Here is a 25,722-nt window from a genome sequence, read left to right as displayed (position 1 = left end):
TGCTGTGTTTGACAAAATGGAACATGTGCTGCTGTGGACTTGTATCTAACATGCGCAAAACACTGTTTTGCCGTCTGAGTATGCCTTGGGGTGGCTGCAGTTGTCGGTCAAGCCCGTTGATGTTACGTTTCTCTGATTGCACATAACAAACACAGCTTGTTAGAGGATAATTTTTAATTTTTTTATTTTATTTTCCCCTCCCCCTTAATGCAGATTTTTATTCACTCGCAGTGGCAACTGGAACAAGGCATCGATTGGTTTTCATGTCTCTGATAGCTAATGAGTAGCAGTATTACAGCATTGTGTAAATGCCGGTATCACGTAAAGGAAAATTACGTTATCTAACATGGAGGTAACAATGACTTAACTTTAAAGACCTACATTTTAAGACTTGAGTTGATTTCCCAGTTCATGCAAATGTTCACTTGCTACTCCCCACTGTAGCATTTCGATATTTCAGAATTTTGTATTTTGTTAATTCGCGTGAACTTGCCATGAATGTAGGGATTGATATGCAGTCAGTATATGGTCATTTATGTAAATAATGCTCTTTTTCTGCACTTCTGAATTGTGAAATGAAACTTATTTGACACTTAGAGGACTTCTGCAAAACCAAGTTTCTGTAATCACGTCTCCAGTAGCGGCAAACGGGAAATAAGCCGGAGGACGTCAAGGTCTTACACTCCTTGAATTCAGTTTTTCTGTATTTTTCTCAGTAGTGTTATCTGTTTCCTATGCAACACAGTATTCAAGGAACACAAACACTCTGGATTTCTTTTGAATTTCAGTTCTCATGTTAGCCATACCTTCGCTTCAGGAACACATCGCAATATTTTACAGTCACAAATTACTCAGGCTTTTTAATACCGGTGCTATGTATTGCTTTTGAAAATGTGCACTTAGGAACAGACTTTATACTGGTACAGTGACACCCACAGACCTCTCAGGATATTTTCAGTAACTTGACTGTAGACACAGAGCTCAGAATGTCTTTGAGTTGTAACTATTTTTCTTAGTGGCTAAAACAAATTGTCATGCACAATTGTGGATCACGAAAAAAAAAATACTTTGTTTCCCGTCATTTCAAAATTTTCTTAAAAGAAGTTTTATCTGAGCATTTATTTTACACATTCCTGAATTTTTTTTTGTAAGCTGCCCAGCCCAGCATCCTGTGAGTATTTTCTTTGTATAGTCAAATTGGCCTGGATGCATAAATTTCAAACATGGTTTGATTCCTATTAAGGGGGATTTTTAAGTGTTCAGTGTTTCACACTCTTTTGGTAGATTTCAGTGAAAATGTGTTTACTCTAACAGGCCGTTTGAAGAGGGTGTCAGAGAGGGCTTTTACACTTGTAGCAGCCATGTTGGAAGCTGACATCTATACCTCTTAATTTAATATTGATTTTGTATAAATATATATATATATATACACACATGTAAAGAAGCTTTTCCTGTCTGTTGGTGTGCCAGTGTTAGACTTAAGCTCTCCGTTTTCTACTGGCTTTGAACAGGCTTCTTCAGCCAAAGAATAAACCTTCTATAAGAAATGTTTACGTTGTGAAATGCAGTATTCTGTTTTATGTTGTTTTAATATGTCGGGGGTTTTGAGAGTAGAAGAGCAGTTTTAGAAATTGTGTTTTACGTAGCTGACAGTGATTGAATGTATAATAGTATTTAAAACACTGAGCTTGGGCGCTGTTGTTCCTGACTCGGGGTAATTAATCACATCTAGAAATAATATTTAATGCTCGGAGGAGTTGAGATGAGTATGTAAATGTATATAAAGCTAACAACGTAAATTTACTAGGCAATATAATATGTTTATATGATTTTTGGGAATACTTCAGGCACTTACTGAACTGTTCATGCTTTATTTTAAAATAGACGGCATAGTTGGTATCTAGGCGATTTCTATGGTTCCTACAACGTGCTGCTCCATTCGCGGGTTTCGTGGCTCGTAACCTCTATAAGGGCCAATGGCTTCAAGCAGCCGTTTATCGTCGCCCAATAGAGTGGCGCGATACTAAAGCGTCGCTTTGGTTGGTTAATCTCAAGGAAGGAAGGAACGGATTTGGAAAACGGCGGAGGAACGGAAGGTTGTTTTGGAAATGTTTTAAGTTGTCAAATTTTCTTAATGGATTAACATTTAATTATTTCGGTAATTGCTGTTATAGTCCTTCTGCGAGCTTTTACAGTTTTGGCAGCATTTTACACTATCATTCTGTGTAATTAAATATAATTCAGATGTGTAAAAAATGAGTATTTCCCCAGTACATGAGCTTGGATAAATTTTAGCTATACAAAATTCAAACTTTGTATCGACATTTTCTGTATATTACCGTCTTAATGTTCCTTTTTCTATAGTGATTCCTGGCAATAGCTGCCGAGGTGCAGCCTGCATAATTATTCCAGACGATGTATGCCGTTAATCTGCCTTTGTTTCGTGATTACCTGTAGCCATAGCCGTGCTCCTCGCATTGAGTAGGTAACTAATGCCGCTTCACGACGAGGAGGATCTGGTGGAAAACGTCGTCAGTTTGCGGAATCAGCTGAGGAGGACCGAGATCAGCCTGCAGACTTTGTCGAACCAGCTAAGGTGGGCTGTTATTACCCTCTATGAATAACTGAAACCAGACAATACTTAGTAATACTGCACGAAAATGTTGATCGTGTAAACAGTAGGCAGTGATGCGTTGAACACTTTACCATAGCTGTTTGTGAATTGATAACAGCTGCACGGAGCAATCTGGGTGTCCGCAGCCTGAGCTGCCGGCTGCTTTGACGATTGAGGATCTCCAACAAGCCGATGCCCCAAAGCCACCAGCTGGTGGCCCCAGTCCTGCGAGGCGCTCTGTTACGATGGCTAACTCGAGGGTCAGGCTCCAGACATGAGATACAATAAATATTCATCACGCCAGTTGCTTATTTATATTGATTCATTTTCATTTTGTCTTATAGAGTGGGTATTGCCCGATGTTTTCATTTTATAATGTGTTTGTGTTTTTCAGCAGTTTGTTTTTGATGTTGTATGTAGCCTAAAGACTAAAATTAGACTTCCTTGCGTTCCTTGTGTTTCTGCAATATCTATGGGGAAAAAACACTTTTCTCTTTTGTGAATGGGCATCCATCAGCCAGCATCTGCCAGGGAAATGGAGTTGGAAAGCTCCCAGCTCAAGAGACAGCTTCACAGCACCCAAGAGAAGAACTCCTCCCTGGTGCTGGAGAACCAGCAGCTGGTCCAACAACTGGAGGCACTGCAGTTCGAGCTTACCAGCTCCAGGACCAAGGTTTGGCTGGACCTGTTGGGAAGTGATTTGGACCAACTGCAGGATATTACTGTCACTCAAGTTTATTTCGATGTCTGTATTGCAGATCAGATGTTGTTTATGTTGTTCATTAAAAGAGGTGTGACAGGCAAAGCTCAGACCACACAGCTGATAGTTACACACAGAATAATGGACCAGTTTCCTAGCTCTCCATCATCATCCCTTGTGTTTCAGATCCATCTTCTGGGCTCCACGGTTGGATCAAAGACCTCCAGTTTGTCTGTAATGAAGGAGCAGATCCTGGACTTGGGTGCTGAGGTGGAGCAGCGTTCTAGTGCTCTTCGGTAATGGGGCCTTTCGTTATAAGCCTGCACACCAAGATCATATGCTCTTATACATAAGAGCAGCATGTCCTTCAGTGGGCTAAGCCTCTGTGCCTGTAATCAAATGGTTGCCAGTTCAAGCCTGGCCTCAGCACATCTACGAGTCCCTGAGCAAGTCCCTTAACCCCCAGTCCCCCTGGCGTCGCTACAGGCGGCTGCCCTTCTCTGCCAAACTTGCTCTCACCTGGCAGCAAGATGGCAAAATGGCAGGCGAGAAGAGAATTTCCCCATGCTGATGGATAAAAGTTCAGTCATTATTGTCGTTATTGTTATTATTTGCCATTTGTATGAGTACGATCACGCAGGGATTCCATTTTTGCGTATCTCATCTTGCTGTCCTATGAGACACACATACAGGGTGAGAGTCACTGAGAGAAATTGGGGGGCCTGAGCACAGGGTCATTTATGCAGCGCCCCCTGGTGGAGGTTAGGGAGTTAAGGACCTTACTCAAGGGCCCAGTATTATTATGGTCACTCAAAGCGGCGACCTTCGGGACGACGACTTGGGCTTCTCCCCCGCAGAGACCCTCCAAGCAGCACTGGCGTCACCAGGTGACCCTGTTATCAAAATGGGTGGACGTTTGTAAAACGTTATCGGCCTGTCTGTCCTGTCAGAGAGACAGAGCGGAAGTTGCAGGAGAGCCAGCGGGCTGTCGTCATGAGCAACAGACATGTGACGGAGCTGAAGGCGGAACTGAGGGAGGTCAGAGCTGTCCTGGCAGAGAGATCCGCCCAAGGGCAACGGTGAGACCGTCAGCAGCCCCCGTCTCCTCGTCCGTCCCACACTGACACTCTGCACTTTCTGCACCTGTCATGTAAAGCATGTCATTGAGCCGCCTCCTGCAAAGCATAGCCATCCGCTTTTTTTTTGTATTTTTCTTTTTAATCTTTGTAACAAAAACGCCAAAGCTGATGGTGCGAATTTTTCAAGTCTAGGTTTATTGCCATTTCAGCCACATACGCTGTACACAGTGGAATGAAACATTGCTCCTCTAGGACTGTGATGCAAAACAAAGAAAAAAAACAGGAACGACACAAGACTACATAAGTGCAGGCAGGACAGAACTATACAGAGTGAGGAGAGTAAAGAGAGAAAGTGCAAGACAAACACAAGGGCAGCAATACAACATACGGTGCAGGTGACAAAAGCAGTGACAGTCTGAATGAATACAGTATTACGACAGGTGCTGTATTCTAGAGGCAGAAGTGTGCAAAAAGTGCAGTTACCCTGGTGATTGTGGTCTACTGTGACGTCTGCTGTCCCAAAGGGCCGAGCAGCAGAGGAACTCGGCCCTTCACAACGCTGAGAAGCTGACCGTGGCCTTTGAGGAGTACAAAGCCAAAGCCGGCGAGAGACTGAGGAAGGTGATGATGGCCGTCCGTCCAGAATGCAGACTGGAGGCCGTGCGAGGCCCCCCCTTACGGCTGTCATCTTGCGTTTATCGTCCACTGTAATATGTGGAAGATGCTTCATCACAAGCATACAATGAGCCAGCGAGAGACAGACAAAACACCTCCAGTCTGACATACATGTGAAACGCATCCGTGTTACACATCATACTCTGGGGGGGGGGGGGTTAGATTATTATTGTGTGTTTTTTTTTTTTTTTTTTTACCCAAATGACGGGTGACCGCTTCCTGAAGGTTCTGGAGGAGGAGGGGAAACTGAAGGAGAGTCTTGTCCAGTGTGACAAGGAGCGGGAGGAGCTGGAGCGCCGCTGTGGGGGGCTGCTGCAGGAGCAGGGGGTCCTGGCGCAGGAGATCCGGTACGTCTGTCCCCCGATACCGCAGGGAATCTCAGATACAGGGAGCAAATGCCTGTCAGTACTCTGTTTTTATCTCATAGCTGAGTCTCTTTTCGGAAGCTAAGGTGATCTGGTTATCCAGACAGCTCTAATATTAAAACTGTGAGGTTCAAAGCAGATTTAGGCTTTAATGAGGAGAATTTCTGCCTCATAATCGCATTTTAATCTTGTGTAGTCGCGTTGGCTTCTGTGAGGGTAACAGGAGGTCAGCCAAAGACGCCCTGAGTTTGTCGGTCTTCTGCGTCCTGGGAATAGGCAGCTGAGGTTGGAGCTGCAGAAGGAGCAGGAGGTGAGCAAGGAGGTGGAGAAAGTTCACAGACAGCTGCAGGAGCAAGAGAAGGAGGTGGCCCACAGACAGCTGCAGGAACGAGAAGCAGAGGAGGCCCGCAGACAGCTGCAGGAGCGAGAGGCGGGGGCAGTGAGGCAGGTGGAGGCGCTGAGGCGGGAGAATGCCGAGCTACGCTCCGCCAGCTCCCAGCAGGAGCAGCGGCTGGCCGAGTGCCGGAGAGAGGCAGAGGAAAGCCGGGCCGAGCTGGCGGGGCTGGAGGCCATCCTGGGTTTGCTCCACCTTCAGGAGGTGTGTCACCACTGCGATTAACCCTCTGGAGTCTGCGATCCCGCCAGCGGGATCTGACAGAAATTTCACCAAACCGTTTAAATAACTCCGCGAGTTTTTGTCATATACACATTTAAAAAACACCCTCAGAAACCTTGGACGGTCTACTTTTCAAATATATATAGGTAGAAACTAAATATATTTTTACAGCTTCGTGATACGAATAGAAAGAACAAGAGCGACTGACTTTAAGCGTCTGCGTCTCGAAGCAGCTCTGATCGCCTTCCCACTTGCAAATCGCGCTATTCGCATGATAATAACATGATAATCCGACAGTTAGTATTGGGTAAAAAAATATGTGAATATGTCCATTGTGATTGAAATAAACAAGAGCACATGCCTGGGTAGTGTTTACACTGATCGGCTACAATATAGCACACGGATACGTCTCTGCTGCTGAAGCTTTGCGCCAATGTTGCCATTTTCAGCAGTGAATCTCATACCTGTATTCATGGCTCAGTGGGCTAAGCCTGTATGCCTGTAGTCATACGGTCGGCAGTTCAAACCCAGCCTATTTAGAACGTGAATAGCGATCTTCAGCTGAGAGCGGTGCTCCACGCTCCCGATGCAGGTAAAACAAAGAAAGGTGACACGGTTTGCTTTTTTACCTATTTAACCTAATTTTAAAAACGTTAATACTTCCGACAATGGAAGTTTTGAAAAGAAGACAGATAAACTGAAATACACAAGAAAGATACTCGGTCGACGATGCCCTCATCCCCAGAGCATTAATAATAGTCACTGCATCATATTTATCACTTTATATATTTGTATGGTCACAGTTTTTCATTCAATAAAATGAAAATGAAATTTTATTGTTGCTACTTTTCTTACGTTTCAATCTACCTTTACAAAGTGATGGATGTGGGGTGCAGTGACATTCCAGACTGATGGGCCATTGACAGTATGCAAACTACTACAGGTGTGGGGACACCTATCTCATCAATATTCATTGTGAAGGCCACTGACTTTGAGAAAAAGTGTCACTCCAAAGTTCTAACACTTTAGTAATCAAACCACATAAAATTTCAGAATGTCTCTTTCACCTATGTGTAGCCAACCCCTGTGTCTATAAGCTTCAGAGCTCAAAAGTCTTGGCTGGAAATGTCTATAATGTGATTTTTTTACAATTTCTCCGCATGTCTGAAAATAGGTTTTTGAAAAGCATATGTTTAAAGTCGAGTTTAACAAAAAATAGAATAATAACATTATAAGTGGTCTCAGATTATTGGTGCTGAGTTTGTGCTGAATAAATGCAAATGTAACACTTTGGGATAAATGTTTTTTAGATAGATGAAATATTTAAAAATGTCAAGGCATGTCAGACTATTCCGAAAGTGGCTGAGAGGCCTCAGACTCCCAAGGGTTAAATAGAGTCTTCATCCCCTCACTCTTCAACCACAGTGTCACATGACAGCTGATCTGTTTCACTAACAAGTTGTCGCTTGAGGTGACCCCTTGTGGTTGTGGTTATGTCTCAGGGTGGAGGTACACCATGTGTAAAGCCCTGCATGCTGCCTGCCTGCTCCATCTGGACCGGACCGGTTAACCTCCTCAACCCAAAGCCAGGTGTGTGTGCCTTACTGCCTGAGCTCATGCTCTCGCCCCGTCCCCCCTTCCCATACTCCGGCTCTCGCCCCGTCCCCCTTCCCATACTCCCGCTCTCGCCCCGTCCGCCTTCCCATACTCCCGCTCTCGCCCCGTCCGCCTTCCCATACTCCCGCTCTCGCCCCGTCCCCCTTCCCATACTCCCGCTCTCGCCCCGTCCCCCTTCCCAAACTCCCGCTCTCGCCCCGTCCGCCTTCCCAAACTCCCCCTCTCGCCCCGTCCGCCTTCCCATACTCCGGCTCTCGCCCCGTCCGCCTTCCCATACTCCGGCTCTCGCCCCGTCCGCCTTCCCATACTCCGGCTCTCGCCCCGTCCGCCTTCCCATACTCCGGCTCTCGCCCTGCCCCCTTCCCATATGCCCCGGCTCTCGCCCTGCCCCCTTCCCATATGCCCCGGCTCTCGCCCTGCCCCCTTCCCATACTCCCCCTCTCGCCCCGCCCCCTTCCCATACTCCCCCTCTCGCCCCGCCCCCTTCCCATACTCCCCCTCTCGCCCTGCCCCCTTCCCATATGCCACTCACACCCACCCCCTTCCCTTACTCCCACTCACGTCCACACAGGTGATGGCTACCAGAAGCTGCTGTCCGTCCTGCAGACGCTGGAGCAGGAGAAGGGCCGGCAGGCCGGCTTGGTGTCAGCCACCCAGGCTAGGCTGGACGAGGCTCAGCAGGAGATCGCTGCCCTGCAGGACAGCATGAGCCAGCGCTCGAGCCACTTTCAGCGCCTGCACGGCGAGATGCTGGAAAAGGCCTCAGCGGCAGGTGGCCTGGAGAGGGAGGTGGGCAGCAGCACATGGGCGGGGGCAGGCTTTGGCCGAAGTCTCCCAGAAAAGTTGGGGGAAGTTCTGCCATGGATTTCATCATTATTTGAGCTCAACCAATGCAAGATTTCCGTTACCAATTTCAATATTTCAGGATTTAGAAATCTGATAAAGATATATTGGCCAATTTTATTCTTTTTTTTTTATTATTATTTTTTCATCCTTTCTTGAAACAAGTAACACAGATTTTCCCAAACATTTATGTGTATTTATTTAAAAGTCCTCACCAAGATAACATAGCATAATGCAATTTAAAAGTTACCTTATTACTTTGAGCAAAAGTACAACAAACTATGTGAAGGTTTTGATAAGTAACAGTCCGTGTACGTTCCAAGCCTGTGTGATGCTGACTGGGGAGTTGCAGTGTTACACACTATGCAGCTGCAGCCTCCAGAACATCACTGACGGATCCATTGTCTGTTTCTCAGTTTCCATCAGTTGCTATAAATGCAGATACCAGTTTATCTGAGGTTATCTCATATCGGCTTATAATATCAGGCTCTAATCCTTATCAGGTGTTGAGGAATCCTGTGCATCATGGAAACGGTAATATTGTGTAAAATGGCGACTCTCAGTCACCGGGGAGAGACCTAATACCTTTTAGCCATTTATCAGCACATGATGGAATTTTCTGGAACTGCCAGGTTAGAAACCCTGGTGTTTCACAGCTTAGTGCTGTTGTACTGGGGGCCACCATGACTGCAACCTGAACCCTGATTTTAAGTGCCAGAAGGTCTTTTCCTGGGTGCCATGTGATTTGTTTGCATCTACTGCCCCCCGGTGGCCATTCTGCTGCCCTACAGCTAAAGAAGAAAGGTGAGCGACTGGACAAGCTGCAGGATCAGCTGCAGGAGAAGAGCTCTGCCTACTCACAGGCAGCCGTGAAGATCGGCGACCTGGAGCAGGGCCTGCTGGTAAGTCCACATGTGATGCAAGGCACCCGGAGGCTTTAGCCAATCATACGCTCACAGTCTCAGCTGGACTTAGGTTAACTCTCCTTGTTAAGGCACCGTGACCGGTCTCAACCCGGCATCCAAGCAGCAGGCAGAATTACAGGCGGCAGGTTTCCAAAGGAAATGCTTTTGGTTCTGCTGTGTGGTGTAAAAGGTGGGGGGTTGGTGCGACTGCTTGATTGATTAGTTAATTGAATCATTAGTCTGTCGGCTTTATGGGAGGCAAGTAAGTAGTAACAGTATGATCCCAGTCGGCTCAGTTCCCAGGAGATTTGAGGCAGTAAAAATCCAGACTCGTATATCCTTCCCTGCTCTGGGCTTCCAGGTCATGATTGTCCGATATCCAATCAGAGTTCACAGTGCAGTCATGTGATGTGAGTGGCATGTGCTTTCACAGTGTTAGCTTACCTGTAGTGTGGCCTGTTAATTACCAGTGTGGAAGTAGCTTTTTAAACTCTCATTAATGTCAGTCTTTAAGTCCTGGCCTGTATTTAAGGTAATTTAGGGATGATAATGCCTCTGCAGTACTATGCTAACTGCTAGCATGGGGCAGGTCATGGCGGCTTCGGGCTGTTTTCATGGCTGTGGTCAGGTGTCACATTACTCTCTTACTGTGTAGCTTGACTCTGGCCCTGACCCACCTCGCAGCCCCAAGCTAGGCTCCCGTGTGATCCAGGCCCACTGTGTTCTCAGGAGCAGACCAGCCGCGCTGAGCACCTCCGCTCCCTCATGGCCAGGAAGCAGAGGGACTTCCAACAGGCCCTACAGAAGGCCGTCTCCCAGCAACGGAAGGACTTGGAGAGCCAGGTCGAGCTGGTGAGAGTGTGATCATATGTGTGTGTGTGTGTGTGTCTATGTGTGTGTGTGTGAGACATAGCCATGTTGTCTCCTCCCAGCTGCAGTTCTCTCTGGACCAGAAGCAGGCTGTCGTCCTGGAACTGGAGCGTACGACGGCCAGTGCACGGCAGGAGAGGCGGGACGCTCAGCAGAGGGCCCAGGCCCTCCAGCTCTCCTTGGATCGGCTCTCCGAGGTCAGCCCATACATCCATCGGCTCCCAGTTTGATCTGCTCCAGGTCCAGGTCCTTGTGGAGGAAAGTCCTCTGGCCGCATCACCTGCTGTAACCTCATGGTGGTGCCCTTGACAGGAGAAGGAGCTGGCAGCCAGGCGCACCGAGGACACCCTGCGGGCCTTCAGAGAGCAGGCAGCCCAGTCCTGTGCCGAGGTCTGTGCCAGCAGTGGATCTGCCTCCACACCGCCATTCCCATGAGGGCCGCCGCACATGTGACCAGTCATGTCTAGAAGAATCACATAGATCAGTTTGTACATATTTTAGTAAAATATATAGTCGTCCCTCCGAATTTGCGAATTTGACATTTCTGTTATTTGTGACTTGTCCGTTAGCAATTAAATGGGGATATTTTTGGATGACGCATAAGCCAAAAGTATATAAAAATGGTGAATTGATCAGATGAAATGATTATTTAATATTTGTTAATGTACCTGCATACTTTGTTAGCTGTCTTTGAACCACTGAATCTCACGTTTCTCGCGGTAAATTTTAAACTTTTCAGTGCTATTCATTCTGCACTTTTAATAACCTTTGGGGGTTTGAAGGGGTGACTGTGATCGTTTTAGCGGAACGTGGCTCTCGGCAGGGATGTGCTGAATCTGTCACCGGTGCCTGTCATCAGGTTAAGGGCCTGGAGGAGGCGCTGACGGTGTGTAAGCAGGAGCTGAGCACTTATGTGCGGCAGATGGAGGAAGCCAAGGAGCAGTTAGGGAAGCAGCTGGAGAAGAAGAATTCCGAGGTGGAGAGGAGAGGGGCGTGGGTCCCGCCTGGCCTGACTGTGTGCGCGTGTGTGTGGGTGTCTGTGTCCCCCTCCTTGGTGATTTCTTGTTTATTTGTTTTATTTCCCTGTGATGGTTCACTTTGATGCAGTGCATGTTTAGATGTAATTAAATGCAATCAGCCTGTGTACTTTTTGTGGAATTTACAATATGTCTTCATTTAAGTTGGTTTCCAGTAAAACTGCTACGGATATTGTGCAAAAAGTAATTATTTGATAATTTCTGGTGACGGTTTAACAGGAAGAGCTAGGAAACAGTATCAGATTTGTTTGCATTTATAAGGTTTTACAGAGCAGTAAGCATTTAAGCTAAAGTTCTGCTTCAGCTATGTTGTTCAGACTTCAGTGTACAGCAAGCCGTTCCATTTGGCAGGTGGACGCCCTGCGTGCTCAGCTGGAGGACAGTGCCCTGGCTTCCCGGAGCTCCAGTGAGCACAACGTGCAGCTCCAGTGCAGCCTACAGCGGCAGCAGGCCATGCTGCAGGAGAGCGCCGCCCGTGTGGCCGAGCTGGAGGAGTGTCAAGCCCAGCTGGAGATACAGGTAAACTGCTTAGTACGCACTATGTACATGTCGGCATTCTGAATTAATTAGTCATGTTTAATATAGCATACTAAACTCATTTGATTGTATGGGAAAGGTTAAAAGTGCACTCCTCTCCTGTGTCCGATTCGTTTGCTGCTACTCCGTTCCGTCTTCAGCCTCTTAATCTTATAGTAAAAGGAAAAAGTTTGATAGCTGAGCACGGAAACGCTTTCTTGATAAACAAACTGTCTTCTGACATCAGCCTCCACACGCTGGCCTTAGGGGGGTCCTCCTCTCAGACAGGCCTTACAGTTCCATGTAATAATGGTTAAACATCTCTAGGGTTCTTGTTGCTTGCGGTCTTGGAGATAAGCTTCCTTAAGTAGATAATTTCAAGTCCCAGTGGCTGTTCTGCTAAGTCATTCGGTACCTTAACCACCGCGTGGAACCCAGCAATAGGTTCGATGTTGGACTGAAGTTACTTGTGGCTTAAATCTGTCCTACCACCGCTGCTCCCTCATCCCACCGAACACCCCCAGGTAGGCAGACTGGAGCAGGAGTTGCTGAGAGAGCGGGCAGCTGGGGCCCAGCAGCTACAGAGAAGTGAGCAGATGGTGCAGGAGGCCACAGAGGAGGCTCTGAAGAAAGGACAGCAGGCTGCAGCCCTCTCCATCTCTGTCACGTAAGAGTAGAGCAGGTGTAGCCAATCTTATCCGCAAAAGGCCGGTGTGTGTTCAGGTTTTTGGGATAACCTGTAGGTCAGCTGTTGAAACCCAGGTGTGAGGACTCTTTCAGCCAATCAGTCCTCTAATTAGGGAGTTGCAGTGAAAACCCGCATATACTGCGGCCCTTTGCGGATAAGATTGGCTAACCCTGGAGTAGAGCCTCACACCTCCGCACACCTTCTGGCTGCAGTGTGTGTCGGCCCATACCTGACACCCCCAGAGCAGAACTGCACCTACCAGCCAGGGAGCTGACGACCCCACCCAAAGCAAGAACCACCTTTTGGTACTATAGATCGGCTTTAGTCCAGAAGATGAACACCTTTGTGTTTTAATCGCGTTTGGATTAAAGCGGAATGTCAATCAACCGTGAAGACTAATGTAACTATGTACTGGTTTCAAATTATTTCCCTTTTCAGTTGTGACTTGCAAGATTCTGGTCACAACTGGGTCAAAGTCTCAAGTTACATGTACAAACAAACAAAATGTTCTACTCCTGGAGTCATCCTGCATCTCATGACCTTCATAAAAATCTGTGACACTCGGAACGCCTCGCTTGAAACCTTCTGTGTCACAGGGTGATTCAGGTCCTTGGTCCCATAATCTTAGGTGCTGGTAGTATCTGGTCTCTGTTTCTCCACATTTGCAGTTGTTTACCAGAAAGGATCCCAAATGAAGGATTACAATAAGGTGGATGAGGTCCATTTAAGGAAGATTAATTAAAGCTATTTCTCCCTTTAACGTCATTCTGACCTATTTTAATTTACCAGTCATCAGCGTGTAAAAGGGTCAGTTATTCCTTTCTGTACTTCTTGCCAAAGGGATATTCTCATCCTTTTTCAATAGATTTCTTGTTTGTTCCCAGTTACTGATGCCCAGGATTCAGCCCTGTGACATCGCTGCTTGTGCGTGGAATGTCACTTAACCGCAGACTGCCTGAGGAGGGTGTCCCATGACACTAATCTGACACACTCCACAAATGGTATTTTGGGTGTGCGTGAGTCTCAGGACCCCAATTACCCTGTACGAGTATATAAGCTCTCCTCGCTTCACATCTTGTCTGAGGCTAAAGCAGTTCAACTCCTCTGCTGTGCAGGACCGTGTCCTTAACTGATACTTAGGCACTTCAAGGCACCAGAGAGGTCAAATTCCCCAGCACAGACTGAGGTTCTGGAGCCAGTGTCACTAGGGAGTCCGAACGGGAGCTGCGTGAATCCGGACAATCCGCGTCGGTGTCATTAGAGCGGAGAGTCCGGTGTGTACCGGCTGAGCTTAGCACGTGTGCTTTTTGCAGGCAGCTGACCGCAGAGATGAGCTCGTGCCGCAATGGGCTGACCGATCTGGAGACGGAGCTTCTGCAGCTGCGCAGGGACAGTGGCATCAAGGCCTCCCAGCTCAACCAGATGGAGGAGACGCTGCAGGAGACCCAGGGCCAGCTGGAGAAGAAGTCTGAATTGGGTATAACTCAGGCGTGACCTCTGTCATTATTCTGAGCATTACAACTCCTACAGTCTTTCTTTGTTGTGGGAGACTTTGTTATATGTGTGTATGTGTTTATGGGAATTTCTGATTTTAATGACTCCATAAATGCAGTATTTTGGTGGCAGTCTGTCTGTGTCCTGACGGAGTCATGTGCTGCCCTACAGTGGTGGATCTGGAGGAGAAGCTGCACCGCAGTGAGATGGACCGGCGCAACTCGCTGCAGCGCACGCAGCTTCTGGAGACGCAGCTACAGTCGGTGCGTGGGGAGCTGGCCGACACGCTGTGCCACCTGCAGGAGCTGCACACCGTGCTGCAGCGCACGCAGCTTGATGCCGAAGAGCGTGAGGCCGCCATGGAGAGGCTGGCTGCCGAGCTCAGGTGAGCGCCTCCTGCTGGACGCCTGGGCCCTCTGCCAGATCCTGAAATGGGTCGGCACGTGCCCGGACACCGCCCATCTGGAACGCTTCAGAGGACCATTTCAGGAAATGCTACTGTCGGTCTCCTGGTCAGAGTATCAATGCCTCATAACTCAATTTCCAACAAAGTGCTTTTCAGTTCCTGTTATTGTTCACCTTCTCGCTTCCTTATTTTTCTGACTGTGGGTGTGAGTATATGGTTGACAGTGGGTCACATGCTCATGTTTGGGGAACCAACCATCCTACGTCGTTCACATGTTCCCGACAAAGAGGTGGGTTCATGTTCATATTGTGAGAGACCTCAACTGTTAGCGAAATCATCACACCCTTTTGCTTACTAGCAATTTCTAGAATGTTAACATATAATATGAAATGATAAAATTAATTTATCCAAACCTATAGTCAATGTTGTTGTTTCTCCCTTCTGCCCTCTACCCTGCCGAACACCCCCCCCCCCCCCCCCCGGCCCTCCAGAGCACCCCAGCCTCCCCTCTTCTAAAACTGATTGTTAAACAAACAAATCCTAGGAAACACACATTGACCCCCCCATACTGCAGTCCTCCAGTGTAACTGTCCCGATCCAATCCATTCAGTATTTATACTTGTCTTTTAATAAATATTTAAATATGCCTAAACGTATGCAGGTGTTGCTGCATTCATCCTCTGAGTAAGTCTCACGACGTTGCAGTATTCTTCTGTATCTGTAAGCGCCTCATTAAGTTAGTTTGAATAATGCTCTGTTGCTACCTCGCCTCAAAAGGACATCATTATGAACACCGAAGGTGGCTGTTGGGCTACTTGGAGTTTCCAAATTAAAGGATTTCCACACGGCCGACATCTCGATAGTTTGTAGTTTCAAGCCGTGTGCCTTAGGCTTAAAGCAGCGTGTGCCCAGAACCCTACAGGCTGTGCATATGACGCAGATTAGGCGGACGTAGGAAATGAAATCAAACGCGCTTTGGATTGGGCTGTGGTAGCCGATACCCATAAAAAATGCCTGGATCGGCCCCAGTTCCAATCTCTGATATTGGCTCGGTACATCGCTGACGTAATGTGCTTGGGTTAAAAAAGCACATTTAAAGAGTGATTTCAGTCCTCGTACGAGGAAAGTACAGACACACCATTCAGTGTTTCATGATCATACATCATGAAAAGAAAACATCAGTCACATATCTTTTATATCTTTTATTACAGTTTGCTGGTAGTGCTCAGTTATTTCAAAAGAACAAACCTTCCTTTATTTGTCTTTAATCATCAGTCTGTTTACTATTAGTCCTTTCTTCCATAGCAGGCTTGAATCCAAGGTTTTAAATAAAGTAACGTTGCGTCCTTATCGCTCAGCACGCCCGGTTTGGAAATTTGTTTACTCTGTTTTTGGTTATTGCCAGAACGGCTGCTTTCGGATTTCCCCGTTAGCTTCAGGCCTCCTCGATGCTCTGGGTCATGTGACCTGAGGTGACGGCTCATTGGCCGGCCGCATGAAGCAGGATAAAGCCATCGTCTGTCTGTTGTTTGAAAACACTGAGATCGTGATAAGGGTAGCTTCCGTGAATCTGTCATGGACCGTGTTGGGGAACGCCCTTAGGTATTTCTGGAAATATTTCTCTAGAATTCTCTTGAGAAGCAACACAAAGTCCTGTAGTCTTTCAGTGGGGTTATTGTTGGTAAAACATAATGACACGGCTCCTTCAGTCACTGACATGAATGTCAGCCTATCCCTAACTCCCCGTGCTGGTGCCTGGTGCTGATGAGCTCATCTGATATTCAGGTTGCAGGACCATCCTCATAGTATGGGCCTGGAGGAGGTACTGTGCAGTATCTGTGCATTGACCATTAAAAACGGTCAAAAAAATGACCGTAGAAACTCTTCTGTTCTTTCTGAAGGAGCTTTTCTGTTTTTTGGCCTTCAGCGGTTGAGCGATATGTTCCAGGCTCCTCCAATATGTTGTGACACTCTTGAATCCTCCTCCACTGTGGATGGTTCCGGTTCTGACCTGCTCAACATGTGTCCTCCTGCAGGGAGAGTCGGAAGGAGCTGGCGGAGCGGAGCCACGAGGTCCTGGACATGGACGTGGCGCTGAAGGAGAGGCAGGGGGAGCTGAAGCAGAGGGCGGTGCAGGTGTGGCATTGGGGTGCTGGGTAGCCGTGCACACGTGCAAACACGCCCACGTGAACACACACCCTCTCCTCTCACCTCCTCAGCTCAGCCAGCTCGACGTGGCCATTCGAGACCACAGGCTTGACATGGAGAAAAAGGTCCTTCACCTGCAGGGGGCGCTAGAGAAATCACAGAAGGAGGTCATGGAGCGTGAAAAGCAGGTGCGATGACCAATGTTATCTGCATTACTTTTTTCTTATTAAAGATGTTACAATCAGACAAATGACTGACTGTGGATGGCGGTGTGACACGTTTCTGAGTCACTGGCTTCATTTAGGAAGCTGATTCTGGTGTAAGTTTCTGTGGTACCCAAGCCGGAATTAAACGGCTTCAAAAGGAGAAGTTACTTCAGTATCAGTGGGGAAAACAGCTCCATGAGAACGTGTGAGTGTGAACCATTGCTGATGTGATTTTCAAACCAGATACCCTTGCAGAGAAAGCTCACATTTCCCTTAAAATCCTCCCTCAGTGCACCAGTTATGATAATAGTTTTGAAAAGGCTGCAAGATGCAAGCCTCTCTCTACAGGCAGCAGCTAAATGTCCTGTAATCTTGTTTCTCTGAGATAAGAAAGATTGTCTGTTTCTAGGGAAATATCTCCCAAAGTGCAGTTCATTTTCATTGTCTTATTGGTATCGCTACGTTTACATGGCACGTTTTATTCTTTAGATTTTTGTTAGAAAATAATTACCCTGTTTGCTGCCACTTTTGAATACCATCCATGGACATCTATTAAAATTAAGTCAGTCATGTGATCAGAGCTAACCTGGGGGGTCGTCCCCTCATGCACGCGTCTCTCTCAGGTGGAGTTCCTCAGCAGGCGGCTAGAGCTTGTGCACAAACAGCTGCAGGACAAAGAGGACCTGGAGAAGGTACTGAGTGTCTATCTGAAGCGCAGCCTTACCTTCATCCTGCTTCTGCACTGGAGCGGCCTTATTAGGGGAAGCGCCAGGCAGAAGGCGTGGGCCGTGGGTGTTTTACTTCAGTCTGCCCTGTGCATTAAAGGCGAAATCCCAATGCACTTATTTATCTGAGCCGTTAGCAGTGTGAGCGGTTAGACATCACAAGGGGGACGTGTCAATCACTGTAGACTTAACTGGTGAAATCAGCCTACAGGTGGCACCATTTCCCAAGTCAGATTTTAAGGCTAACGCTGTAGTCTCTGTCTGTCCCAATAGCACCTACCTGGGGCACTTTGACCAAGTGAAACAGGACTTTGAGGCATAGGGCCTGCTCACAGGGATGGACGATGTTACAGGAGCTGCAGGAGGCGCGGAGCCACTGTGAGGGCCTGGAGAGGAGGCTGCAGGAGGCGCAGAGCCACTGTGAGGGCCTGGAGAGGAGGCTGCAGGAGGCGCAGAGCCACTGTGAGGGCCTGGAGAGGAGGCTGCAGGAGGCGCGGAGCCACTGTGAGGGCCTGGAGAGGGAGGTGGAAGACAGCGTCACCCTCGTGCAACAGAAGGTACAGCTTGGCACCAAGTCGCTAAAGCCAGAATGGACAGGGGCTGGGGGGGATGGGAGGTGCTGGCCTTCAGGGGCCGTGGGGTGAATTAATTAATAATGGGCTGCAGTGTAGTTCAGTGGCAGGGTGTTCACTTCAGCTGTGTCTCATGCCATTATGAACGCATCGGTAGCCAGTTCCCCTCCAGTGATTTTGAAAAGAACAGAAAATTGTTCATCAGCAGTCTGGTAATGTTTGGCTGTCAGCAGTGGGTGTGGCACGTTGGTTTAGGTGGAGCACCAGAATGGTGTGGGGTCTCGGCTCACTAGGACGTGACCTTTCGACCCCCCACAGCGTGTTCATGATCAAGGGGGGTATGGGTCGGTGGTCTGTGTCCAGGAGGCTGTGAGTTCAGATCCTACGGCAGGTAAACATCACTGTTGGGCCCTTGGGAAAAGCCCTTAAGCCCAGTTGCTCCAGGGACTGGTCACATTGGACGAATGAATCTGTTAAATAAATACGAAGATAAACAGGTTAAGCAGTAGCATTTCAGTTCTGCAGTAACTCGTGAGAGGCAGGAGACACGTGGCAGTGACTACCGGCTGCCCCCAGTATTTGTTTTCAGGGTGGAGCACTGCTGAGACTCACCTGTGAAGGTCACCTGTGAAGGTCACACTCTGTGTCAAAGAGTGTGTGTCCCAGCAGGAGTATTTGGTCAGACATGGGGGGAGTATTTGGTCAGACATGGGGGGAGTATTTGGTCAGACATGGGGGGCAAAGCTAACATGAGCTTGAAAGGGAGTCTATTGTCTGAAGCTCTGATCAGTACCAGATGTTCCAGCACACCAGGGTGGAAAGTACAGGCAGGATTTTATGGCTGGAAAAGTTACTAAAAGCAATCCCCCTCTCTGAGCTTGATGTCAGATTAAATGAAAGTGAGGTGTTTGCGGAAGGCACAATCAGGGAGCCACCTGACCCGGCTGCCAGCCCTGTCCCCTCGGTGAAGGTGAGGCTCTGCCCCTACAGTGGGAGCAGGTTCGGGGGTCCCGTGTGACGTGTCTCTGTTTGCGGGGGCAGGATGTTCAGGCCCGGCAGCTGGGCCAGGACCTGGCAGCATCGCAGGCCCGCGCTTCAGAGCTGGAGACCCAGCTGGGGGGCGCCGTCACGCGCCTGGAGAGGGAGCTGGAGATGCAGCGGGAGGAGCATCGCACAGAGGTACGGGGCTGGGGGGCATGCACGGGGTACAGTGTTTTTGTTTACCTGATTGGTTGCCTGGCAATGAACCGCCCCGGCACAACAACGACGTCGGCCAATGAAATGGTTGTTTACGTGGGATGTGTGGGAGGTTTTACGGTGCGGGCTCAGGGGGCGGGGTCCTTCAGCGGCCGGGTACGCGTCAGGAGCAGCATCTGAGCACCATAATGAGTAATCGGAGCAGCCTGCTGCAGCGTTTAAACATGGCAGAGTTTGCACCACAAAGAGCCCCATGGGAAGACGAACTAGGGACCGGGGCTGGGAACCGGGCCCAGGGACTAGGACAGAACTCCCCTGGTAGCTCCTAGGAGGGAATCCGCTCTTCTTCCTCCTAGGCAGCCTCCTTGCATGTTTAGTCCTCCACATGCCCAGGCAGCAGAGAAATGCTGCTGGTGTCTTTCTGTGGACGAGTCGCTTGAGTTAATGCCAGACCATGAAGATCGTGGCTTTTGAATTCCTCTCTCTAACCGTGACGTGCCAGCATCCGCCCGTACAAAACTATCACCCCATAACCCATAATCCTCTGCGTGCCAGGTTCCCGCTCCCCACTGGTGATGGGTGTGTATGTGCCTCATTGGGCGGTTCCTCCCAGTCCCCAAGCACTCCCCCGCTAACGGCCGCCATAATCAGCCTACTGTTTTTCCACAGTATGCTGTTTACATGCACATTTCTAAACTTAGATAATGTGCAGTCACACCCAAAGCACAGGTCTAGGCTAAAGGTACACTGTATAAAGCTCATTTGTTTTTGTTTGCTTGCTTGTTTGTTTGTTTGCTTGTTTATTTTCTTGTGCATCTAAACTGTCGTCCTATGTTAGGCCAAGTCTCAGACAAGCACTATGTGATTTCAGTGTTTGCCTCCATATTTTGAAATAACAAAGTTTGATTTGATTTTACGAAGTTGAAAGAGTACAAACAAATGAGTCTTTCCATTTGTTTTTGTATGGAACACTCTTTCCCATATGTCTGTCACCAGTCATGCTGGTTTGTTTGGATTCTGAAGACCTTCCGCAGAATGACTCATGATAAAATGGCTGTTCTGTCTGTGCGCCCACCTTCAGCTTTCTTCCGTGGACCTGAGTCGCACGCAGCTCCTGAAGGTGTCGGAGCACATCTCCAGCAGCCTGCGCCTGTCCCAGGAGCAGCTGGTGCAAAGGCTGCAGCAGGTCACCTCCTGCCTGGAGGAGGCCCAGGGAGCGCAGTCCAACCTGCAGGCCGAGCTACAGGCTCGCGAGGATCTCCTCCGGTGCACCAATGAGGCCCTGCTCGTCAAGGTGTGCCTCATTCGTCCATCCATCCACAGCCCTGTCTATGTGGCATCACGCTGCCCCCCTAATCGAGGTCTTCTATGAATCCAACACTCTAGTTAAAGTTCTTCCAAGATGAGGCATCAAGTGGGAACCCCTAGCTTGACAGATGAACATGGTTCCCTGTTTGTTGTTTTGTGGGTCCTAGCAAACACAAATATACCTGAGGATGGGACCTCCACGATGAGATGTTCTCACTGTCATGGCCTTAGTCCGTTGCTTGTGATGTTCAGTGGATTGACCCCATATGCCGTTCCTAGGAGTCGGAGGTCACGCGGCTGCAGGCCAGGCTCTCCAGCTACGAGAGAACGGCCGAGCTGAAGAGCGCTTCCCTGCTCTGTGACTCTGTGCTTCAGCTGCCGTCGTCCAATGGCCACAAGGAGGCGCCATGTCCTGGGTCCTGGGAGGACAGTGACTCCCCGGGCCTGCCGGAGAGCCTGAGGGCAGCGCTGCGCGGCACGTTGGAGCCCCTGGAGCAGAGCTGGCGGGGTCTGAGCCAGCGAGAGTCCTCCTGCTCAGAGCTCTCCTTCAACCCGCTGACCTACATGGCTGAGGAGAACGAGGACGGCGCCATTGATGTCTCTGGGCCGGGGTCTCCAGCAGAGCCCAACATGGACACCTTCACCGGCATGCTGAAGCTCATCAGCAGGCAGCTGGCCTTGCAGGGCGAATCTGACCCCATCGTGGCTGGTATGACCAGGAATCCATAGGGTTCTGGCAAGCAGGAGCTATTCTCACTGGCCTGTTGACCCCAGTGTCCTTCCTGGGACTTTGTGTGTCGCTGTCCCATTGAAAGACTGACTTACAGGCTGCCAAAGAGATGTCCCTTACTGTCTGATGAGGTGTCATCTGAAGACCTGCTTTGGTCACATGAGGAGAGGGCTGTCACTAGAGATTTTCGGCCCCTAACCCAGGCAAATCCAATTATGTTCCAAATATTTTAGGGCCCCTGTCACTCAGGGGCCTTTGTTAATTCTTTCTTTTATGGGGCCCCTGGATGAGTGTCATGCTGAATGTTTGTCATCGCACACCTGACACCTGTTCGTCATCGTACACCTCACAAGGGAGTGACACAGTTGGTTCAAGCATCACAAATAGTAATAGGACGTAATCAGATAGACACCTGTTTCACTGTTAATGGCATTGCAGCAGTTCCTTCTGTGTGTTTAACGAACTCACCGGTTGTGATCTGCAGATGCCCCACCCAAGGCATGAAGACGACCAGCGGGATGAGGCTTATGAGAGAACGGCAGCATGTCCTCGGATGCAAGAGCGTCTTCTGAGGCCGGGCAGCTGGGATCCGTCTGCGATGGACAATCGTGCCGTTGCCTGTTGGCCCACAATGACTCTTTACCTGCTCTCAAATCAGTGCTGCTCAGGGATTAACGTTGTATCTAGAATTGCAAAATGTCTCCGTCTGCTTAAGCTTTGGAAGTCGTTTTCTCTTGAAGGGAAATTAGCTCATGGTTTCGACCCGCAAATTTAATTTATGTTATACCTGCTGAGCCGATGATGTTAATTCAGGGCTGTTTACTGTGGGGTTGTGGGTTTGTGAACCTGACGTGTGCTGAAGCGTAATGCATGTGTAAGTCAGTGTGCCTTGGCTAAGATTAGCACAGCTGCTGTTCCAGTAACATGACCATGGTTGCTGATTAGCTAAGATTAGCATGATAGCAGACATTTTTCAGCTCCTAGCAAGAGGAGTGTAAATTTACTCTGTTCACTTCTATGCTTTTGTTTTACATTGTGTATATGTATATATTTAGATGTTTAATATACCTAATTAAATGATTTATTTGGTTTTTTAGGTTTTTGTGATGTTTCCCCTGAATCTCAGACCACATGGTATATCATGGCACACAGAGGAAGACCACACCATGAAACGTATCCCCCTCTGAACATAAACGTACTCTCATCGAAGCTCTTCTCTCAGCTTCATATTTCTAGTGAGCCCCGCACACCAAGGCCGCTGCCCGCCGCCCCTCGCTTGTGAATCAGAACAGGAAGTGTGGCATTTAGCGCTTCGTTTCATACAGACCTCCGGAAATTACAGCTGAAATTCAATGCAGAGCCTCGCAGCTGGTCCTCCCACTCCTGGGCAGCGGCTTTAGCCTGAAGCGGCCTCCCCAATGTCCACGTTCCAGGTGACTTCCTGGTGCTCCAGAGATTGTGTCCTCATGGGATACTTTCATACCCCCCCCCCCTTCTGGAGGTGTGCTCTCCCCATCCACACCTCGTGGACAGAGCCTCCCGGGGCCGCGACTCTGGGACCGTCATCCGTGTCGAATGTGGCCCTTTCTCTTCCTGCTGCTGTCCCTGCCGGAGAATGTTGTCTTGAGTAAACACATTTCTGTTTGAAATAATGTCATTTATGTATTTCATAGGAAACTGCCACTAACTAAAACTGGGGTTTTCCATCTTGCAGATGAATGGCGTGACTGTTATCAGCTTGTGACTCAGAGGTGTAACGTTCCCACAGTTGGTTAACAGTAATTCTAGCGACTAGGAATCCATTTTGACACTTTTAGATGATTCATTGTGGTGCTGATAGAGGCCTGCTGAAGTGTTTATGTTTATCTTCGTCTGAATCCCTGTATTTTGGGGAAGACTCAACATTTTCTCTCACATTGATGGTGTCACGGTGATCACCGGAGCTTGGTGCATGTGAGTCTTTATATAAGGAAAGGCCCGGTGAAGCCATTCTGCTCTGTCGGGGGTCGCGAGCGGCCGTGTGTGTCTCATCATGTGTTTATATGTGCGTGACCGTGCATATTTTCTGTGTGTGAATTAAATGTATGTATCATGCGAGTGTGATTTTGCCTGTATCTGCATGCGTCTGTTCATAACAGTGAGGGATTGTGTGTGTGTTTCACTCACGTTCGTGTACCTGAAGGCAAATATTTCTTTTCAGAGTTCTGGCTTCACTGGCTTCACTGGGCCAGCTCGCATTTGGTCTGCTCACCTTGCAGTCCAGCTGAGATCCGCAAGCCCTCGCGATTGCAGTCTGCCTCTCTTGGTCCTGCCCTGGTTTCCCTCCTGTCACGTGACGTACCTGCTGCTGTTCGCGTGCAACGCGAACCCACTGAAACTCTTGTAGCTTGTGTAGAAATGGCTTCCAGGCCTCTTTCAGGGCTTGACGGGTAACGTGGGTAGGTCTGTCGCCTCACATCGTTGCCGGCGGTGGCCATGTACCAGCCCGGAAGTGGCTTTGTGGCTCACCGTACGGCTCTGAAAACCGGCTTCGTGTCTTTGTGCCCAAAGAAAAAGGAGAGTGACACTGAAATGTTTTTATTGCCAGCTCGATTTATGAGGCGGGCTGCTGTTGACACCAGCTGGGAAGGTCCCAACTAAACTGGGAATCCCTGTTTTGTTTTGGCTCGTAAAATTGTCACAGGATCTCGGCCTTATTAGCCGATAAACGCAAGTGGGGCATAGATCGGTGTGGTGTTGCTCGTGATAAGGAGGTCAGGGCTCTGTAGCACAGTGCAAGGGCGTCGTAAGCCTTTTCACAACCTGACAAGTTGCCATGGTGATTGTTTCCATAGTGATTTAGTGTGCCAGGCTGTCATCTTTAAGTACAGCGATGCCGAGTCTAGAGAAATAGGGCCGGACTCTGATTTCATAATTTTTATTTTTTATTTTTGCATAAACCTGACCGTTATTCAGCTGTGACTTTCAGACCAGTTAAGTCAGCCGACTGGGTCAGGATGAAAACCTGAAGCCTGGAACTCATGAATTTTGGTTTCATACCCCCTGTATTGAAATTGGATGAGAGAGGGATATAGGACTCTCAAAGGAACAAACAGGCACGCTTAGGTTCACTCAAAAACACTTTAATACAAGTAAACAAGATAACTTTGCATTAAAATCAATATCAATATGTCAAACGCAATGCAAAATACCCTTGTACCACAAGGGATATAGAATAGTATATATCATACAAACTAAGGTATATAGAAAAGAAATAATAAAATATAGACCATGCAAATTATTATCATGATCGGTGATAATTAATCCCCATTAATCAATTAAACGCATAAGCAGCTGCAAAACTATTTACACTCGGACGTGCCATAATCACCCACCTTCACACACGGACTGGGGAGCCCTTTCAGTCCTGGCAGGAGACCAACACGTGAGTCCCGAGAAAGTGCCGGGCGATGCGCGCTCTATCCCACGGCTGAGCTCCGGTCAGTACTGGGATCTCCCCCTTCCTTTATACTAAATTTAGAGTTGCGTGCGGGCAGGGGGTAAGCTGGCCAGGCTCACCCCTTCCCCCCCCAGGCAATATGTTATTAAATTCCCCTTTTGTCCGAGTGATGCTGCTTGCGATAATATAGTAAGATTGGCGTTCTTGCACCAGATGTCCTTAATTGCACCATGCCTCCCTACCCCCCTAAAGGCAATGGGTGCTATATACTGACCCTCCCCGAAACCAAGATAAGCATCCTGCATGCCGATCTATCGGCCCAGATTTGCATCCTGGCTTCTTTTTATGAGCCTAAGTTATTTATGGTGAAATAGGGTTTTTTACAGGTAATCGGTAAATAACATGTTCGTGCAGTTTAGTAACATTCGGGGTGAATCATGGACGATTGATCTGAATTTCAGGATGATCAGTCCACATGCGATCAGAATTTATCCACAATTACAACTTCCCAGAATATTATAGTAAAAGGATTAATTCCATGCCACGTAATTGTCCGTGAATTCATCCTAATACACCCCCTGTCACCGAAGTGTCCCATCTGTGCCGCCATTTTTTTTGCAGGGCGCTTTGGCCCTGTGCTCTTGGTATGTTCGGGATCCGCTGGTGTGTCTACAGAAGCCAATCAACCACTGGGAGCGATGGAGCTGCTGTCGACGGGGACGAGCAAGGCAACGTGCGGAGCAGAAATTTGTTGTACCCCTTATCATAAAGGTGAGAGGACAGAGCCAGCTTCAGGCCTCAGATTAAGGTTTTCTTGTTTGCAGTGTTCATATTTAGCCTCACGGGGCATTTGTTCAGAGTGTTTAGGCTATACACCAGCTGCTCTACCCGCCCTGCCCTAAAGTGGAGTGTTGACATTTCAGAGTCCTGGTTGGGAAGATAAATTTTTAAACAGCTTGTGTACAAACCAGT

General features: G+C 48.4%; 1 protein-coding gene across 6 annotated transcripts; it reads left to right on the top strand.

The window, feature by feature from the left end:
* Positions 1-1,993: 1,993 nt before the first annotated feature.
* On the top strand, positions 1,994-22,407 carry LOC111846459 (coiled-coil domain-containing protein 18). 6 transcript variants are annotated; one of them, XM_023816627.2, is made up of 28 exons: positions 1,994-2,096; positions 2,458-2,596; positions 2,733-2,874; positions 3,132-3,287; positions 3,501-3,610; positions 4,265-4,393; positions 4,918-5,014; positions 5,294-5,415; positions 5,710-6,031; positions 7,552-7,639; positions 8,238-8,455; positions 9,301-9,411; positions 10,144-10,266; positions 10,347-10,481; positions 10,597-10,674; positions 11,144-11,260; positions 11,673-11,840; positions 12,362-12,504; positions 13,839-14,002; positions 14,191-14,404; positions 16,462-16,561; positions 16,645-16,761; positions 17,403-17,471; positions 17,858-18,061; positions 19,118-19,255; positions 20,355-20,567; positions 20,861-21,290; positions 21,796-22,407. In XM_023816627.2, exons 2-28 carry the CDS (start codon positions 2,493-2,495, stop codon positions 21,813-21,815), a joined length of 4,032 nt encoding a protein of 1,343 aa, XP_023672395.2. In that variant the 5' UTR covers positions 1,994-2,096; positions 2,458-2,492; the 3' UTR covers positions 21,816-22,407. The 6 variants fall into 6 exon arrangements, with proteins under 6 accessions (XP_023672395.2, XP_023672399.2, XP_023672397.2 ...); XM_023816631.2 differs by having other exon boundaries at positions 2,051-2,158; positions 10,210-10,266; XM_023816629.2 differs by having other exon boundaries at positions 2,051-2,158; positions 10,144-10,257.
* Positions 22,408-25,722: the final 3,315 nt, after the last annotated feature.

Source organism: Paramormyrops kingsleyae, chromosome 21, assembly GCF_048594095.1.
Source record: "Paramormyrops kingsleyae isolate MSU_618 chromosome 21, PKINGS_0.4, whole genome shotgun sequence".
Taxonomy (NCBI): Eukaryota; Metazoa; Chordata; class Actinopteri; order Osteoglossiformes; family Mormyridae; genus Paramormyrops; species Paramormyrops kingsleyae.
Note: the sequence above shows the minus strand (reverse complement) of the source record. Positions and strands in the feature narration are given on the sequence as shown.

Bases quoted from the DNA above. Each gene is read 5' to 3' on its own strand.
- LOC111846459 (XM_023816627.2), top strand. From the start codon at position 2,493: ATGCCGCTTCACGACGAGGAGGATCTGGTGGAAAACGTCGTCAGTTTG. The intron at 2,875-3,131 runs GTCAGGCTCCAG...GGCATCCATCAG, and splicing joins TTACGATGGCTAACTCGAGG to CCAGCATCTGCCAGGGAAAT. The intron at 3,288-3,500 runs GTTTGGCTGGAC...CTTGTGTTTCAG, and splicing joins TTACCAGCTCCAGGACCAAG to ATCCATCTTCTGGGCTCCAC.